We start from the raw sequence: 18,962 nt of genomic DNA, 5'->3' as shown, positions 1-18,962 counted from the left end.
CTACCCATCTACCGCCCCCGCACCCCTACCGTTAGCAGCGGGCAAGCATCTGAGCCAAGCGAACCACTGGCGCAGGTTTTTGGTGGTGTGGTGTGGAGTGAGAGAAAATTGTGCTGATTAATCGTGTATTGTACACACAGCATATATACCAGCACCACCACCACGAACGACAAGAAACCGCCGCCGTCGCCAGTCCGGGAGAGGGTAGTGGTGTAAGATGGCCCCCGATGCATCACTTCGCCCCGTCTCACTCCGGCAGCATGGCCACTGCTCGCGCTGTCAGCACAGCACAGCGGGTGGTGGTATGTGGTATGCAGCAGCGGGTTGCCGGCCGCGCGCCTTCGACCGCCGCCGTCGTCGCTCCCGTTCGAATGCTCACCCCGTGGGGCCAGGTTCTCGGCCACGGCGAATTGCGCACGCCGCTTACATCGCGCATGGCCCCCAGCATGCGCGCGCGGCGAGAACGGCGACGACGGGTGAACCGAGTAGGCGAGGCGTGCTTGTATTGGTGGTGGGTTTCGGTTCGGTTCGGTTGGTGTGGTGGGCTAGTGTGCGCACCACCGGGCGCGCTGGAATGAAATAGAGCATTGGAATGTAAGCATCCGCGCTGCGCGCGCTCTCGGTGCGTCTCGCTGTTGTAGCTGCGCGTTTGCGCGAACGGGAAAGTCAGAATAACGGTGTGTGCCTAGGATTGGTGTGGCGTGTAACGACACAAAGAGCCACTCGCGCATTCGCGCTGCCCAGAAAGTGCCCCGTGGCTGCGCTGGCCGCTGGCCGTTCGCCGCTCGGTTCGTTCAATAACAATTAACGACGACAACTCGATGGAACACACGATGTCAGTTGGCGGGAGGTTTTATATGTTGCATAAAGAGTTGATTCTCTGAGAGAGCCGTCACCAACAGCACACAGTTATGCTGCGCCATCGGTGATGCGGCGAGCTGGCTTTTCGCGAACGAGCAGCGAAGCCTCGATTAGATACCCCCCTCCCGGGACGAGACTGGCAAGGTGCGGCTCTGCTAGAGCATCGGGTTTTAGTCGTGTATGTGTATGTGGGTGGGGTGGGGTGGGGAGGGAGTTGGCGGATGGTCGAGTATGGGTCATGGGCTGTGCCGGGAGCGCGGAGGACAGATTCTTTAATTACTCTACGCCAAACCTGTCGTACCCTTCCCACACACACAGAGATGGGATGGCGCAGTGTGTGTTGCCGTGCCGCATACCTTTGTTAATTCCTCGTCGTCTCTCGGCACAGAGTGAGGAGGTGGCAGCGCTGCCGTCGCAGCAGCAGCAAGCTGTTCAAAGATTTAATTGGCCACAAGCATTCCTTCGCTCTGTGGCCTAGCCTAGCCTGTGGGGAGGGCGGATGAATATTTGGAGCAGGCGGAGGAGGAGAAGGAGAGTGAGGTGTGACCCTGGTCGCGGCCGGTATAGCACCGGCACGCTGGCTCGCGGGGTGCTGTGCGGTGATTAAAACAAAGCCTTTAGCCCCAGCAGCAGCCAGAGCCTGCTGCTGCTGATGATGATGATGATGATGATGTGGCGCAGGGGTCCCCCTGCTTAGCTGAGGACCGTCCAAGCGGGCGAAAGCGATGTGGGCCGATGTAGGCTGTTGTAGAGACGACCCCACCACCCCGCCTGTTTGGGGTGTCATTCGACTCTTGGGCAGCAGCAGCAGTGGGCAACGCGCAATCAACGCACAACCCCCAGCTACCGTGGCGCATGAGTCTGCTCCCCACCCCCATCCCCCGCATCGGGATGGTGGCCAGATTAGGTGCGTGTTTCATGTTTCGCGCACACGCGGTAGCGCTGTGAATGTGACGATCGTTTCAAATGATTGGCCGGCCGGGGCCATGCCAATGTTGTGTGCCTCAGTCTGGTCACCGTTTTGCTTCATTCTTTCCTTTGCAGTCCCTCGCTCGCTCGCTCGCTCGCTCGTTCGTTCGCTTCCACCACCGCTATCAGGTGCAAATCAGTGTGGCCAGTTCAGTTAGTTCATCATACGGATGGTCAAATGTTGCCGTGAGCCAGCATTCCATCGGCCCGGGCCAAGGATCGGCGCGATCACCACGATAATTCGTCCAGTGGCTGAGTTCGGAGCAATCGGCAAGTCGGCAGAGCACCCACCGAAAATGCGATCAGGATGCTGAAACAAATTGTGACTGCAGTGTGCTGACTGCATTGCTTGTGGAATAATGAGCACAGTGAATGTGCCAGCTGCTGCAACAATCACCAAAAAACGCACCACCCGTGGCCGTGGTCCACCTCGGTTGGTCTTCCAGTCTTCCATCAACCCCGTCTGGCGTCTGGCTGGCGCTAGAGTAGGACGCGAAAACGAGAGCTCTCCAGATAATGCGGCGGCATGGAGCTGGAGTTGGGCAGTTAAAAAAGTGGCGGCTGCCTCCAACCTCGGAACGCGGAATCACAGACGCCGCTAAGCGGACTCCGACGATTTCCCAATCAACCCTACCCGCGCCCGACCCCCGATGGTCCGGCTCCGGCTCCCACGCATACGGACGGCACACGGGTCGTGACGGCGATACATGCCTTCGACTGCTCTCTCTCTCTCTCTCTCTCTCTCTCTCTCCCTTTCTCCCTTTCTTTCTCTCTCTTTCTCGACACTTCTTCTCCCGAGCCAGTCCGCCCGCACGCCCGTTGTCGCGCTGTTTCTTGGTGTCTCTACACTCCGGTCTCTCTCCCCTCTTAACACCTATTATGGTTGTTCTTTTTGTGTACTTTAACTAAAAGATATCAGTACGCGGTTTCCGTTACTTTTGTTTATCTTGTGCGTGCGTGCGTGCGTGCTTCACAGTTGGAAACGAATCCTCGCCACCCCACGGAGGCAGCAACCGCGCCACCTCGATCGTGTCCTCGATTCGAGTAAGTTTTAAAATTTCACCGAGTGCGACACCACACACACGCACGCACGCACGCAGGCACACGGCCACCACCACCACCGGACCACAGCAAGCCCCGGCTGATGTTTCTGGGTGCTGGGTACCCCTAGAGTAGAGTAGCTGGGTACCCCTAGAGTAGAGTAGTTTCGTTAGTTTGTTACTGCATCTCTGTTCCCTTGCATAAACCGGTTACTAGCTGCACTCGCAAATTGATATGCACACCCCCTGACAGAGAGAGAGAGAGAGAGGGGGTGGTTCATGAACTGACAGGACACACTGTCGCCGTAAATTCGGTCCAGCGATGGATCGTTGCGTGGACCCTGGCGGCGGGACCGCGGGGTCTGTTTGCTGCAAGTGCAAAAATTGATTGATTTTGTTTTCCAGCGATTTAGCAACCAACCAACCAGCCGCCAACCACCGTTCGAGCCGACAGCGACGGCGTGTCGCTTGAGGAAGTGCACTGTTTCGTGGTGTGAAAAGCAGTAAGCAAATAAGGAGCGGAGCCGCCGCAAGAAAACGCGGACAAAATCGGTGGCGCGGAACAGGTGTTGCTGCGCGTGCAAACTCTGAGACCTCTGAGACCTCTGCCTAGGGTGGTGGTGGTGGTGAAGGTGAAGGAGCAAAGGAATAAAACAGCGAGCCAACCCTACAAATGAGCATCCCCCTCCACCCACCACCCTGCTAAAGGGGCTTGCTGAGGGTCCAGAGTGGCGAGTGGTGATATTTTAAATTTTCCCGAAGAAAACGAATACGAAAACAGGCGCTGGGGTGCACGATCGCGGAGCGCAGTAAGTGAAGTGTGAGTGAGCAAACGAGAGAGAGAGAGAGAGAGAACACACACTGTTGGTGTAGTGGTGGAAAATTTTTCAACTGGTGCCGCCGCCGCCGCCTGCGTGTTGCATCGATGCTGCTGCTGCTGCTGCACCGCGCGTCCGAAGATAGCATCTGTTGCCGCCTGATCCGTTTCAAACGCCCGGGGCGCACCCCCGTCGCATAACCGCTTTCCCCTTACCGCTTTTTCGCTCCCTTCCGCTCGCTTCAGCGTGGCTTTGTGGCTCGCGTCCCGTAGATCATCCGTCTCTCGCCGCTATGATCGGTTTCTAAGCGAAAGGAGCGTCAGTGCGAACCCTGACAACCGCCGCATTCACTTCGAGTTCAAAACTTTAAGCTGGTGCTTAATAATAATACATAATAAATCAGTAATCGCGTGGCTTTAACACTACGGCGCTCGACCGTCCGTTCTAAAAAACATAAAAAATAAAAAATAAAACAGTGTGGCAGTGTTGCGAGCAGTGTTTTTGATTAAAAAATAAACCTGCAAACAGCAACCAGCAGCATCGCAGTGCAGTAACGAAACGAACCCCACCGGAACAAACGTACAATCCCGCGCCCGCCACCCCCTGTCACAGTGTTGCCTTGCTGCGCGTGCACGCCCACGTGTGCACGTACACCTCGAAACATCGAATTATGCCAAAAAGATCCAGCAATGCAGATTTACCACTCGGCTGGGAAGTTAATACCGACTACGATGGCAAGATTTACTTCATCGATCATATCAACAAGAAAACGACGTGGATTGATCCCCGCGACAAGTAAGTGGACCAACCCGCAAACGCATTCCTCATTGTCACGCATTCCTTATTTTAGCATACCACCTTCGACAAGCATATCGGGGCACATCTCAGTGGGTTTCCCTGAGTGGGGCACAACCTGTGTTGTTTACTAGCCGCGATCGCGTTCAACCATCGTTCCGCCCAAATTAAGTGTGCACGAACGATGAGCATCGAACATTGTCGTTAGACGAAGGCTGAAAACCACTACATATTTTAGATGGCCCGTGCTGCTAAATGGGACATGTTCGTGACGTTCACAATGCATGCATTCACGCTAGTTTTCAGTGTTTCAGTGGCATTAGTTTACCTCGGATTTTCAAGCCGAATTCAGTCAGATTGCCGTTCTGGGCTCTCTCGGCTGTACGCCGGGTGAATGTTCGGTGTACGATTCTATCGATGAACGATTTAGCGCACAATTCGCTAAAAGCCTTCGGACGTATCGACAGTCTTACACATAAGATGCATAGGCCGTTGGAATGTACGGTCAGGAAGAAGACTATACCGGGACCCCGGGCGAAACAGTGATGTACACAAGTGGGGGGCTCGGCTCACCACCGACGGCACACATACGTCGTCACACCTGCACGCCTAGGTGGCACTGTTTGCTGTGTATGGTCTGTTTGCGTTAGATGAGGCTGGGTGGTTTACTAAAAATGCCACTGCAGCGGGCAGCACAACGAACGGAATACATATTTCATACGCGTGCGCGCGCGCGACGGACATCTATTTGTCTCTGGATGCATGGATGGATGGATGGATTAAGTGTGTAAATAGTAAAGCGCCCGACGCCCGCAAACATTGCGCAAAGTCTTGTTTGCGCGAAAAAGAAAAACCCCCCACAATGGGACGTTTCAATGGGCGGTGCGAAGGATTAGTTCAAAATTTGGTGTCGCGTTTTTGATTCGTTTTCGGCACCGCGATATTGCGCCATTTGTTTGCTAGTTTTGTGGAGCGGTGGAAGAATAGGATCAATCACTTCTTGCAATCTTGCTTCTTCCATCGCATTCCATTTTGCTGAATTCCTTTTGGTTTGAATCTGAAAGTCGATGACGATTGTGTACTGATGAGGACCACCTTGGTGGCCGGGATAGGATATGTTGCAGGGAGGCAGGTGAATCATCTTATTTGTCTGTGAGCCATTAACACCGTCACTTTCGCTTGGAGTACAATACCCTTCCGGATAGTGGCGAGGGCAAACAACCTGAGCTGCTGAGCAAACAACTGCAGCTGCTCTCCCCTGCCTCTGCACTGCTTTGCAAACTATCAACGGGTCCTCCACACACCCGCCACCGTGCGATTATTCAAGCCGAGCGCGACATGGACACAAGATATCTTTGTCCTGTGCGCCGTCTCTTTATCGCAATGCAATGTCAGAGGAGCCGGTCCCGTGGATAAACTACGAGCCCCCCAAAGCAAACTATGACGAGGAGTCCCTCAATCGAGAAAGAGCAAGAATCAACGCAGCAGCGGGCTACGGTTTGCGAAACATAGGATGCCGATGAGAGTGCGGCCAACGATAGGACACGATACTTGGAGCTTGAGCTTAAGAGCAGTATGTGATAAACCCGAGAACGGCGGCCACACATTGACCTGGGATGAGGAGTGGTTAGCGAGCCGAGCGGGACGAGGGTGTGTGACGAACGGAGCGTCGAGGAGCACAGGAATATGGGTGTTGGGTTATCGCAGAATGGGGAGGGTGAGAGCTCCGTTATCTAATCGCATGTAACATTCTTCGCATTCACGCTCTCTGCCGGCGGGAAAAAAACGGGTCCGGACAATGGGTGGTGGGTATGCGACGGTTCGCGACGGGACGGAAGTAGCGCGACCGAGATAGCGAAGATGTAGCCCGCGTGTGTGTTGACGTTGAATGCCGATCGATTATGGCTATGCAGCCTGTGTGATGTGTGATGGTTACGAAGTCTGTGTCTACGATCGTATGAGTCACAAAGCTCTAGGAAAAGGGCACAAGGGGTACCGAGGGTTCCGGCAGCCCAGGCGGCCGTCATGCAAAATCATGCATCCGCCCGGTCACCACTTTCCGTCATCCTTTTACTGCAAACCGTGCGGGGTGTGCTGCTGCCCGGTGTGTTCCCTGACCTGCCACACCATTTTGTGAAGTCCGGACCGAAGCGGATCAGTGGACGAGGGATCGAACAACGCGAGAAGCAAGCGAAAAGATCACGGCTGTAAAAAGACCGGGACCGCGGGACCATAGGTAGCTCTCGAGCGAGAAGAGAAAAGCCGAGAAGCCGAGAAAAAAATGCCATAAAGAGTAGAGTATGTATAGAGAGACTGCTGGGAGATCTGTCAAAGAGAGGAGCTTCACTGTGGCAACATGTCTCAGGCACCTCCGAGATGCAAAATTTTAACCAACACAACGCCCATGAGCTAGTTAACTTGTTAGTATTTTCGTGAAAGTACGCGAACAAGAGCTTCCAGCAGATGTATTCACCATGAAACTTTGCTGTAGTTATGGAATGTTACTTCAATGTTGTGTTGCGTTCTGTTGCGCTGTAGCTCTGCTCCACGCGACGGAGACACCCGCCCGACTCGGTCGCGGTGTCAGTTGCATTTGTGCTGTTATTTGTATTAATTGCAGCTGCGTGTAATATTTGTACAGTAGAGATGGATGATAGAACAGTATCATAAAACGATTAATGAAACGCACGAAGGGGATAAGATAAAAACCTAAAGACGTAAATGCCAGCATTTCAAGTTACATTATTATTGTAAGTCCATTGTTAAAGTACATCTATGCACTCTCTAGGTCATACCTAAACTATTCCATGTTTCAAGTATGTTGAAGTATAGAGAATATTGAGAGTGCTGTATGTTTGTGTCGATGTTGAGATATTTGCCAAGTTAATTTTAATTCCGTTGCCTTGCCAGGAACATTGCCAGTTGCCAGGTCAGGGTCAGGACTGAGGACAAAGAGCAATAAAGGTGTGTGTCAGAAACAGGAAAGATTGTAAAAAGTACCAGGATCACTTACATTTACTTTGCACAGTTTCGATACCATAAAGGTGCTCCACCTTGACAGTGGAAAAGACTGCTATTTGCTTAGTGCCACGACATGCCTCGGTAACGGCTTGCGACTTGCAGAGTTTTACCATCCTGTATTGTGGATCGAACATGGATGGAAGTGGAAATATTACACTGCTTACTTACTTACGTCTCTACTTATCCGGCTACTACAACCACACCGAGCGGATACCGACAGAGCGGCTAGTGGTAGAGAAAGGGAACCAAAGTGTTTCGACCAAGGGACACAATTGGCTTGCCTCCATTAATGGAATTCTTGAGTGTGGGAGGATTCCGAAGAAGCAAGTCTACCACCACTACCAGCAAGTCTACCACCGCAAGTCTATCAGTCAGATATTTATCACGTGGTAGATCCTTGACAAGATGAATAAGTTTCGTTCGAGCACTTACCCGCAGCTTTTCACTGATTTTCAAGGCCGCATATTATAGCAGAGGGCCAGTGTAAAATTGTAAGCAACTACTAGTACGAGACCGTGTCCGGTTTCCGAATACTGGCCAAACTTGCAAGTCTTGTAAGAATCGCCATGACCAGCATTAGGCAAGCTCTCTAATTCCTTTGCCCAGGACGTTGCGGGCGATTAAGGGGGCGGCTTAAGTGTGTCCAGCCAGATCTTGACCCGTGTGCTGATGACATACACATCCATACGTAGAAGGCGCTCAGATGTAGCTCTGACTTACACAGAGATTGAGCAACCTATGAGGACCCCTACTACAACGCGGCCGTAGGTGGCATACGTGAGGCGCAGCTACAGAGGAAGCCGAAGTCGTCTCGAGCGCTTCACCTATCTGCGGTCAAAGGTTAGCACTAACAACGACATAACACGATAAATGCACGGCTCGGTCCGGTGCTGTAAGATTTAAAAAAAGCACATAACGGAGAAGATTCGCGCCCGGGGTGCTAACGCTAGGTCATTCAGGGGTTAGGTATGTGATGTTACGGCCTGATATTTATTATGCATACCGGTAGTGATTTGAGGAAGCAGGAAAGAGAGAAAGCTAGTAAGAGAGAGAAATGAAGAGAGCAATTTATACATATGAAGAGAGCGGAGGAGAGAGAGAGGAGGTAGAGAGCGATAGAGATAGAGAGAGAGAGAGAAAGAGAGAGAGAGAGAGAAAGAGAGAAAGAGAGAGAGAAAGAGAGAGAGAGAGAAAGAGAGAGAGAGAGAGAGAGACAGAATTTGGCTAGTGTTATGTGGCTGGTAGCGAACCGAAAGTATTGTTGTGGACCATGGCATTGGGGAGCGGTGATGATGGAAACTGGGGAAGCGAAGCATGCCCCGAGGTAGATAGAATGCCAAGGTCGTTCGGTTTAAATTTGTTTCGGTTTAATCATAATTATTCCTTATACCCCCACACGGTGGCGGTGGCGGCGGCAGCGAACACACATCTCAAGTCCAGCGGCGACGACTACTCCTGTTTCGCGCGACTGTGTCTTTTTCTATTTTGTTGTTTTCTTCCTGTTTTTTTCTTTCTTTTTCTTTGACTTGGCAAGCGCAGTAAAGAAAACCAATTCCCCGTCTCTCCCACCGGCACCATTCGTCACCGCAGGACATGTCCGTGTTTCCGTCACCCTTGTTTGGGTTTTTGTGGTCCGCGCTAGAATGCAAAATTTACTGCGCCTCAAACGCCTCGCACTGCCCTGTTCGGAGGGACCGGGGCGGGGGTTTCCAGCGTGTCCTTTTACACTTATATAGGTTTTTATGGGTGTGTGTTTCGAAGCATAACCGTGGATTCATTAGATATTCTGTCTTCTTGTTCTGTTACAGCTTTAACCATTTTGCTCGAGTATTTCTCAAAAAGGATAACATACATAAGTAGTATAGAGTTCTAAAAAAAAAAGCGTGCATTTTTTCATTTGGTTATAAAACAGAAACGCCAGAACATTTAACGATGCTTCGACATTGCTTTGAAAGGTTAGTTTATGCCATTTATGTATAAAATCCAATTTCGGTTGCAGATAATTGGGAAATGTAAAAAAATAATTACCAAAGTGGTGATGAAATCATTCGTCAAAAGCACATTTCATTGAAGCTCATTCCCACCTCGGTGGCTATGTTAAGAAGCTGTATTGTGGTTCGGAAAACCCACACATCGTGCAAGAGAAGTCAATGCACCCAAAACGAGTGACTGTTTGGTGCGAATTTGGTCTAATTGGTTCTTTGACCAAAATTGTTTTCCATAAAAAAATGGCATGAATTAACCTTTCAAATAAAAGTTCAAGCTATGAAAATTATTCAGACGTTTCTGTTTTATAACCAAACGAAAAAGTGGACGCTATTTTGACCACCCTGTACAATACAACCATATTTACCATTACCATTATCGCATTGTTTCTATTTGTGTATCTAAAAATGCTGAATGTCAAATTGTCAAAACTGGAAACTGGTGTGTATCAAAAACTGGAAGACTGTTCAGGGGGTGGCAGAGGAAGGGGATGAGCGAGGGAAGTGAAGAAAGGGACAGAGCAGAAGTATGATGCTCTCTCTGGTGGCAGAGCACCATCACCGCCTAGAAGAGGAATTTATGTTCAAATTGGAAGATCGTTCCAATTGGTAGGAATTATCGTTCGATTGTGTGATGGAAGAGGGGTGGTGGTGGGGCCGTGGGGGGTCGCTGTCGATAGCAGGCAGTATCCGGAGGGGTGTGGTGATGCGGTATGCAGTGTTGGTGGCTGTGTTGGTCGTGTTGTGCGTGATGTCAGTAAAAGCTGGTAATAAAACTTTTACGGCCGGACCCGCGGACCCGCGCGCTCCTTTTGCGACACACATGTTCCGAGACGATTCCCCGCCTTGAGCCGCTGCCGCCGCCCCAAGGGTTGGTGGCGACGGGAAGCCTTCTCAGGGCGTCCCATTCTGGGTCGTCCAACTATCGCGAGGGGCGAAACGTTACGCTGCTGGCAGAGCACGCCGAGTTGAAGCAGAGCCGTCGGTTATTGCAACATAAAAATTACCAAACCCCCCGCTGTGCTCACGTTCCTTTAACGTCAAGGTTACTAGTTTCTTTTTCTTTAAGTTCGTTAAAAACTGTGCGCTGTAGGCGGCGGAGGAATTACGCTATGGTTGTGGTTTAACCGTTTCTGCCGTTTCAATTTTCATTGCATTTCACCAACCGCGCGCCCAGCACACGATGGCTAGACGACAGTCCGTCCGACGGTCAATGGCGTCGACAGTAAATTTTCCATCACTTTACTTTTGCGCCGGAGAATTTCGTCTCAACCCGTAAGCGTGTAAATCGCGTCGGTGCAGATGTATGGCACATGTTGAAACGGCGCAGTTTTTTTGACTCCTGGCACTTGATGAACAAAAAAAACTAAAAATTTGCATTCCCACTACGTTGCTCTGGTTCAACAGAGTTTGATGTGATGTTTGAATTCTCCCAGAACCGAAAGCCCAATTAAGAAGACTTTGCGGGTTGGCTTGTCGGCCGCCATTCTCATGACAGAGCCAGCCCATCGTGAACTGGCGAGATGGTCTCTCTCAGGTCTCCAGACAGCAGAATTCCGGATGGGGCGATCCAGAGCGATATTGAAAGGAGGAGAAGCATGCAAGGCCGTGCCTAAAAGTGCAAAATGCTAAATTAAAGCTTGAAATTTCGGTTATCTTGAGCTGAAACTGTTTGCGGAATTCTGGTCAATGCCAACGGTGTTTGGATAACAAAATATACATAAGTAACGTACTGGAAGATTGGGAACCTCTCCCAAGGTTTGATGAAATACGGAGTGATACATGTTTACCATTTTGTTTTGGCTTCTTTGTGCCCGTCACCCAGGCACACGAAACCGGAAACGTTCGCTGACTGCATTGGCAACGAATTACCGTTCGGATGGGAGGAGAGCTACGATCCACAGATCGGTACCTACTACATCAACCACAACACACAGTCGACGCAGCTCGAAGATCCGCGCCTGCAGTGGAAGAGCAAGCAGGATGAGATGCTGCGGGAGTACCTCTGTTCGGCACAGGACACGCTGGAGGCAAAGAAAGAGATCCTGAACGTGAAGACACAGCGGCTGCATTTGGCGCAGGAGGAATATAACCACCTGAATGCTCTCGCGGCGAGCCGTACTAGCAGTAAGTGGTGGTGTGGTGGTAGCTCACACAAGGCCAGTGCGATGTAATATAACCATAAATTCAATCGTTTTTCTCTTTTACCCTGCCCACTCGCCATCTCTCAGTCTGCTCATCGACAAGCTCGTGCACCAAGTTTGACCCGGAGCTGCTGCGAGCCGATCTGGCTATTGCGAAGGAGCGTGTCTTTCGGCTGAAAAAAGAACTATCTCGAATACAGAAGGAGATGCGCAGCACACAAAAGGGTGTGGATACGCTGGCAAGGTAAGACAAGATCAGCAGTTATGGCTTTTGGGATGTTCAGTATTAATTTACCTTTTTCTGTCACCACCACCCTCTATGTACTAATACAGCGTGGAGCAGAAGCTGAACTCGCACGTAAACGGTTGCTACAACATCAGCGAGGCGCAGGCCATCATGGAGGAGGTGAAGAAAATTCAAAAGTCACTGATCACCGGCGAGCGTGAAAAGAAGGAGCTGATGAAGAGCCTGGCGCAGGTCAAGGACGATTTGACGCGTTTGCAGCTACGCCAGGAGAGTCCGGATGCGTCCACCTTCAACCTGGCGCAGGACCGTATCTGCGCTGCGTCGCAAACCGACCTGTCGTGCGACAACTTTCCGATGGGGGCACGCGAAATGGCGAAGATGCGCCAGCGGTACGATGAGTGGCGACGCCGTGTGAAGGAGATCCAGGAGAAGCTGGCGGCGCTCGAGGAAAAGATACGACCGGGCGAGCTCGAGTCGGACCAGGACCGCTTGTTACTGTTCCAGGAGAAGAAGCAATTGCTGCTCGAATACCGAAGCATCACACCCAAATCGCGCTCGCAGTCGGAGATGAAGCGCATCCAGAGCGTGTGCCGGCAGCTCGAGTCGGATCTGAACATGGCGTACGAAGAGTCCAACCAGTGCATCGCTAACCGTCTAAAGCTGCACGAGGAGAAGCAAGCTCTGTTGCAGCAGCTACTCGAAGCACTCAAGGAGTTTACGCACCTTGAGAACCAGCTGAAATCGTTGTCGGCCAGCACACTCTCGATCAGCAGCAGCTCGAGCCTGGGTTCGCTTTCGACGGCCTCGAGCAAGGGATCGCTGAGTGGGCTCAGCTTTACCGACATCTACGGCGATCCGCTGTCGTCCGAACCACAGATCGACATGGTCGACATAAATCGGCGCGTGCAGCGGCTATTCCATCCGAGCTCGGACGTCTCCCTGTCGCCGCGTAGCAGCCTGTCGGCGGAAACACCACCAGCCTCACCAATGAAGCTAGATTGTGAAGGTGGTAGTAACGGGGGTGGAGGAGTGGGCGCTAGCGCCCATGTGTCCGGTCACGTTGCGGCCATCAGCAAACAGTGTGGCGTGATCCCGGCACACAGCTATCTCGGCGGCGGGGTGCCAGAATACAGTTTCGATCGGCAGCGGCTCGAAGAGCAGCTGCAGGATTTAAAGATTCGCCAGCTCGGCATGGCGCCCCTATCGCCGATCTACGAGAAGCCACCGTACTTGGACATTGCGCCAACCATGCTCCTAAGCCGTTCGTCTTCCACCTCGAATACGCGCTCCGTCTCGACGACGGTGAGCGATGAGTCGGTGGCCGGCGACTCCGGTGTGTTCGAGGCGTCCCGGGCACTGCTGCCGAACCGAGACTGCGCTCAGGTGCAGATCGGTATTCGCTACACGGCCGGCGACAGCACGCTGTGCATCACCATCGAGAAGGGCCGTAACCTGACCGCACTCTCGCTGCCCGAGGACTGTCAACTATTTATCCGCGCGATACTGTTGCCGCCGGGTGCGGCCGCGACCGCTGCCTCCCATTTTATCCGCACCGACACGGTAACCGATTTCACGCGACCGCTCTTCAAGACGATGCTGGTGTTGCAGTTGCCCCTCGAGAAGGTATACACAAAGTCGCTGCATGTCAAGGTGATGGTACAGGTCGGCCAATGGGAGGACTGGGTTGGCAGTGCGCAGGTTAGTCTGGCTGAGTTCAGCCCGACTGATGCGTCCAGTAAGTGGTACAACATTATCAGCCGGCAGTCGATGAGCGAGTCCGAGCTGCTCGATGGACGAGTAATTGGCGGTTGCCCGACCGAAGAAACAGCAGAAGGTGGTGAAGGAGAAGGAAGAGGCGGAGGAGGTGGAGGAAGCGGAGGAGGAGACGGAGGAGTAGGCGAAGGGAGAGCTAGACTGGCAGGGATGATCAAAGAGGAATCGTCCGACGAGTCAACCATCATCTCTTCGTCACAAACATCGACCTTAACGCGCAACCAAGGCCAGGACGAGTTGCAGGCCGTCCTGGAGCTCACGTATGACGAGCTGTTGCGAGATGAAGAGGCAAACGAAGAGGACGATGAAGAAGAAGGGGACGAAGAGGACGACGAGGACTGCGATGAAGTGATCTACGGAGAAGACGATGAAGGTAGTGAACTGAGAGATGCAGGTAGTATTGAGTGTAGGAGAGCAATGTTTCTCGATACCTCAACCAACGGAGTCAAAGAGAACGAAGAGAGCGAACCAATACAAGATGCAGGCGATAGTGTTGGTGGACCAAGCGTAGGTAAGTACAACAAAGAGTACAACAGCAGGAAGTAACCACGAGTCTAATTCTTCTTTCGTTGTTCCGTTTCTTTCGTCACCATAGAAGCTACTGACCGAATGATACAGGAATACATGAATAGCGTGAAGGAGGCTGGGAAAGGTGGCAGCCGTCGTGCGGAGGAGCAAGATGAAGTGGTAGTATTGGAGGAAGCGATGACGGCCATCGAGCTGGCCGACAAGGAAACGAACACTGAGTGTGCCTTTCTGCCGGAACGAAACCGGCGACGGTTTAACGATCCGGCTTATCGCGCCTCAACCACCACCATCGAAGAGGGTTCGGTTGTCGATGATCGGTTGGTGAAACGATCGCAAACTTTTTCACCAAGGTACGCACCAGGGCTGACCGGTTTTTTACGATTAAGGGATGGGCACAACACAAAACAAAGGCAAAACATCTCATGGTAAACCTTTAATTTAAATTTTATTGTGTTTTGCTGTGTCCCTGTCCCTTGTTTTCCGTGAGTCAAAACTTTCAGCTATACTGTTCTTTTTTGTGGTCCTGTTTTTTTTGCAGTGCCGTAGCTAGTAAAACCAGATACATCTGCCGGTTGAACCGGAGCGACTCGGACTCCGCCATGCACTTCAACAACCCAGTGACGCCGCACCCTTTCAAGCGAGGTTCGGTTGAACGGCGTTCTTTGCGCTACCACAACCGCGTCTCGAAAATCTACCACAGTGGGTGTTACGCTACGTTCGCAGGGTCCGACGGTGTATTACTTATGAATGTGTTTGTTTGCAGAAATGCATCCGGCTGTACCGCGTACCAGTCTCGACCTGGAGCTCGATCTGAAAGCACAGCAAACGAAACTGGAGACGCTGACAGACGAGATCAGTCGATTGCGCGAGCTGAAGTACCGGCTAGAGCAAGCGCGTGACAATAACGACGTGAAAGTTGCTGCCTGGGCACTTGAAAACGAGGACTTTCTACGGCTGGTTAAGAATGTAAACGCGGTAACACCCGAGGAGCGACAGCTCGCCAAGTTGCTGATGAAAACCTCGAAAGAAATCTACAAGTTGCGCAAGACGAAAGTCGGCAAGGGAAAACTCGATTCGATATCGTTTAAGTGAGTGCCCATCTGTACTCTGTACAGTTCCAGCCCGTCTGCCGCGACTATATTTAACTGATTTACACATCATTGAAACTAATTTTGTATTGCTACTCCACGTGTTTGCAGGGAAAAGATGGCATTCTTCACACGACGCGGTGTATCCGTTCCAGAGTTGCCTACGGAGATCTTCCACCAAAACGGGGAAGTGCATGGCGTGGAGACGATGAGCACCGGTGTAGGGTGCGGCGGCGAAACAAAGCCTGGTAGTAGCAAACCATTGTTAGGAACTTCGGCCCCTCCAACGCCCCGACAACGGGAATGCTTGCCCACGGATACGGACCGTGCTGGTGGTGGCGGCGGGTCAGACGAGTCTGAAGGAGGTACAACAACGCCGACCAACTGCGAATCGGTGGAGGCAGAGAGTGCGGTCGCGTGTGCTCCGAAAAGCGAAGATCCTGCTGACATCTTTTTCTCCTACAATGACGTAGATCGGACATACGGCGTACAAGTTTGAGTGTGACCAGCGGATGGCCGAATAGGCAAATCGTGCTCCCTCTTTCCTTGTATGCACCTCCTGCCACATTTGACACCTTACTCCTACGCAAAACTGTTGAACTCTTGAAAATGACCAAAGGTTTTGCATGCATTTAATTGTTAAGCTTAATTACGTTGTTTTATTGTTTTTTTATTTTGTTTTTATTAACACAATCGCTGTAATCACCACTTTTGTGTGTTTCTTGGCGTAATTCCATGTGCATTCTTCTACCGCCTTCCCCGAACCCTGCTGTCTCTGGCCACCCCTGTCACCTTAATGACCACCTAGTAAAAATGACCAAAATGTAAATTAATCATATCGTATACATTAGCCAATCAAATGGGCCTTGGCAGTGAGATTAAGTTGAAGTTGAAAAATCACGAAAAATCAATGCGAAACAGGGAGCTGAGGAGTGCTTACGCAAAGCATAGAATATAATGAATTATGTGAATACGGCTTGCCCTGCCCCTTTGTTTTAAACAAATCAACAACAAAACAAAAAAATCGAAATTGAGTTCGACTTCAATACAATAATAATTGTCACGAATTAAAAGAAATCAAGACGCGACGGCTTATGGCGTTTTGCGCAGGGACATTACAATTAGTTTTACATGATCACGTTTCGTATGCGTATGTGTTCATTCCGTTGGTTCGTGTGTCTACGTGATCGAAGGTGATGAAAGTCCAACAGTTAGAAGCTAGGTGCTCATCAATTCGGTTTGCGAGCAATACACAATCAAAAAGAGTTAGATTCACTAAATGTACCCAAATCATGCGATTTTAAATTGAAATTTAAGTTCAAGTCAGAGCGCTCGTTGAACACTCGGAACGTTACAGCGAGATTCTGCTGGACCTCGGAATAGTGTGTAGTTGCCAACACAATGTAACGCCTAACAAGAAAAGGTCGGTGGTGAATAATGTTAAAGATAATAACTCGATGTTTTATAGCAGATCAAAACAGAAGAGAAAATAAAAACAGTAAGTAGAATGTGCATTAAAGAGAAAGAGGAGGAGAGTATTAAATGACAGCCATGCAGCATGTAAGATGCTGCGACAACCATAAGCAAGTGCGTTATGCGATACGTGAAAAGATGGCCCAAAGAAACAAGGCATGACACAAGTGGAGGAAGATAAAGACGACAAGACCGAAGGTAACAGTCTAGGGAGAAGAAATACCGATACAGAACAAACGACGATGACGACCAGGACACCAACAAGTTGAATAGATGGAACGAAGATGACAAGTAGCCACCGCCCCTCACCCAACAATACTACAACTTAGACTCATTCAACCATATTCGGTCGACAAAGTCGAGTTGCAAGTGTTCATCTAACTGTTGGTTTTAAGAGTCAAATTCAAACGTGCAATAGCGACAATTTTCCGACAAATGTTGTTATATATACTTATTTTAATACTTATTATAATATTTTAATTTTTATGACGATCATTATTAATATTAGTCATTATTATGAATATTAATATTATTATTATTATTACAACGATTCCTAATTCGCTTGAATATGACGTTTGGTAGTGAGTATGCGGCGCTATCGTTGATGTACCGCTTCTAATTCCTTCTCCGCACCCTTTTGTTGCTTTTGTTGCACATAAATCCCTGCTTTCGTTCGGGTCATCCCTGCAGGGAGCAAACAGTGGACAGCCACCGCATTAGCTCTCAATTTGATCGCATCGTAAACAAGCGTCGGTTGTATTTGAAAAGTGCCTTTCTCTGTGTTGAAGCCACATTTGAATCTTAATGTAATCTAATCTAATCTGATCATTAAATTTAATCCTAAGCAACGATAAAACAAAAGCTTTGGGTACAAATCAGTTGGGACAAGCCTGTCGCATCAGTGTTTAAAACCGTTAATATCTCATACTATATAAGGAGGGGGAGAAGAAGTAACTGAAAGCTGAGGAGAACGAGGAATGGCCTCGACCAACCAGCCCTTAGTTAATCATGTTGGATTTGTTAAAGCTTTGTTAAACAAATTGAAATAGAAAATAAAAAAGCAACAAATGCAAACGGAACGACAGAGAAATCGAAGTGCGAAAACGAAATGAACATGTTTATTGAAGTAAAGGAGGCAAACCGAAACAATGCAACGGCGCGGATGCAAACAAACGAACTGTAGATAGTTTTGGGTACAACTAAACATAATCAAGAAAGCAATAAAAACAATGATTAAAACGGAAATAAACTTGGAAAACTTATCCGCAAAACCGCGTATGCTTCGCGTGCAGCAAAACCAGCTATTTTAGGGTTAAGTAGTGGTAGATACAAGGGTTGCTGATAGAGCCGTTGCAACATATGTGCCTTATTGACCGGAAAAGTGGAAGCAAAAGAAATGACAGTAAAGGAACGATAAGAGTTCGAAAATTAGTTGCGTGAAGGCCGGAAAAAACGGTGGAAAATTGGTTTGTTCTTTTTTTTGCATTAGCCGATTCTAGGTTTTGATTATGATTTTAACAGATTACTAGCGGAGTGTCTGACGAGCGTTGAATAAATGTTAGTTAGGATTTTTTTTATTCCGAAGCCGCTAAGGAAAGGAGCAAGGAACAAAAATCCAAAAACCTTTGTTCAATTTTCTACAAACACAAAGAAGTCCCAATGGTCTAGGTATGCGAAAACGCAAGTTATTACCTATTTTGCGACAAACCACAAACTATAAAACTAATTCATACACATTTTGAATTAAATTCATGCAACGGTACTCTGTTCGTTTTCTTGTCTCTATGTATGTGTGTTTATATATGTTCATATAAATGCATAAGTGACTCAATGCACACCGATCCCTGCCGTTTTCTTATTATACATTCATAATATTCAGTCAGCGTTATTTGGCATGATAAATAATATATATAAATATATATTCGTATTAAAGTGTCTTTTATCACTCGCGCTCTGTACCGCAACGTTATTTCCAGGTTATTTATGCGTTTTTCAACACATCTGCATCTGAAAAGCACAATTTATTGGTAGTTGGCATTGTGACTATGGCAATTCAGGCTCGTGAGGCTCATCCGTAGATGACCCGTCTCAATGCACAGATTAATCGGTTTCCAAGCGAAAGACCTCAGTTCGAACCCCGGCAACCGCATCTACTTGAGTGCAAAACTTAAAGTTGGTGCTTAATACTACTCTGCGCGTTTTAATATAATAAATAATAAT

The 18,962-nt window shown here is 49.6% G+C and overlaps 1 protein-coding gene across 1 annotated transcript; it reads left to right on the top strand.

Moving 5' to 3' along the window:
• Window positions 1-4,299: 4,299 nt before the first annotated feature.
• LOC131214086 (protein kibra) lies at window positions 4,300-18,573 on the top strand. Its single transcript, XM_058208447.1, has 10 exons — window positions 4,300-4,483; window positions 11,315-11,616; window positions 11,721-11,877; window positions 11,967-13,687; window positions 13,802-14,164; window positions 14,249-14,531; window positions 14,720-14,880; window positions 14,945-15,269; window positions 15,381-15,634; window positions 15,743-18,573. Exons 1-10 carry the CDS (start codon window positions 4,359-4,361, stop codon window positions 15,766-15,768), a joined length of 3,717 nt encoding a protein of 1,238 aa, XP_058064430.1. The 5' UTR covers window positions 4,300-4,358; the 3' UTR covers window positions 15,769-18,573.
• The last annotated feature ends 389 nt before the right edge of the window (window positions 18,574-18,962 follow it).

The sequence above is a fragment of the Anopheles bellator genome, chromosome X (genome assembly GCF_943735745.2).
Source record: "Anopheles bellator chromosome X, idAnoBellAS_SP24_06.2, whole genome shotgun sequence".
Classification (NCBI taxonomy): domain Eukaryota; kingdom Metazoa; phylum Arthropoda; class Insecta; order Diptera; family Culicidae; genus Anopheles; species Anopheles bellator.
This window is presented reverse-complemented; position numbering and strand designations above follow the sequence as displayed.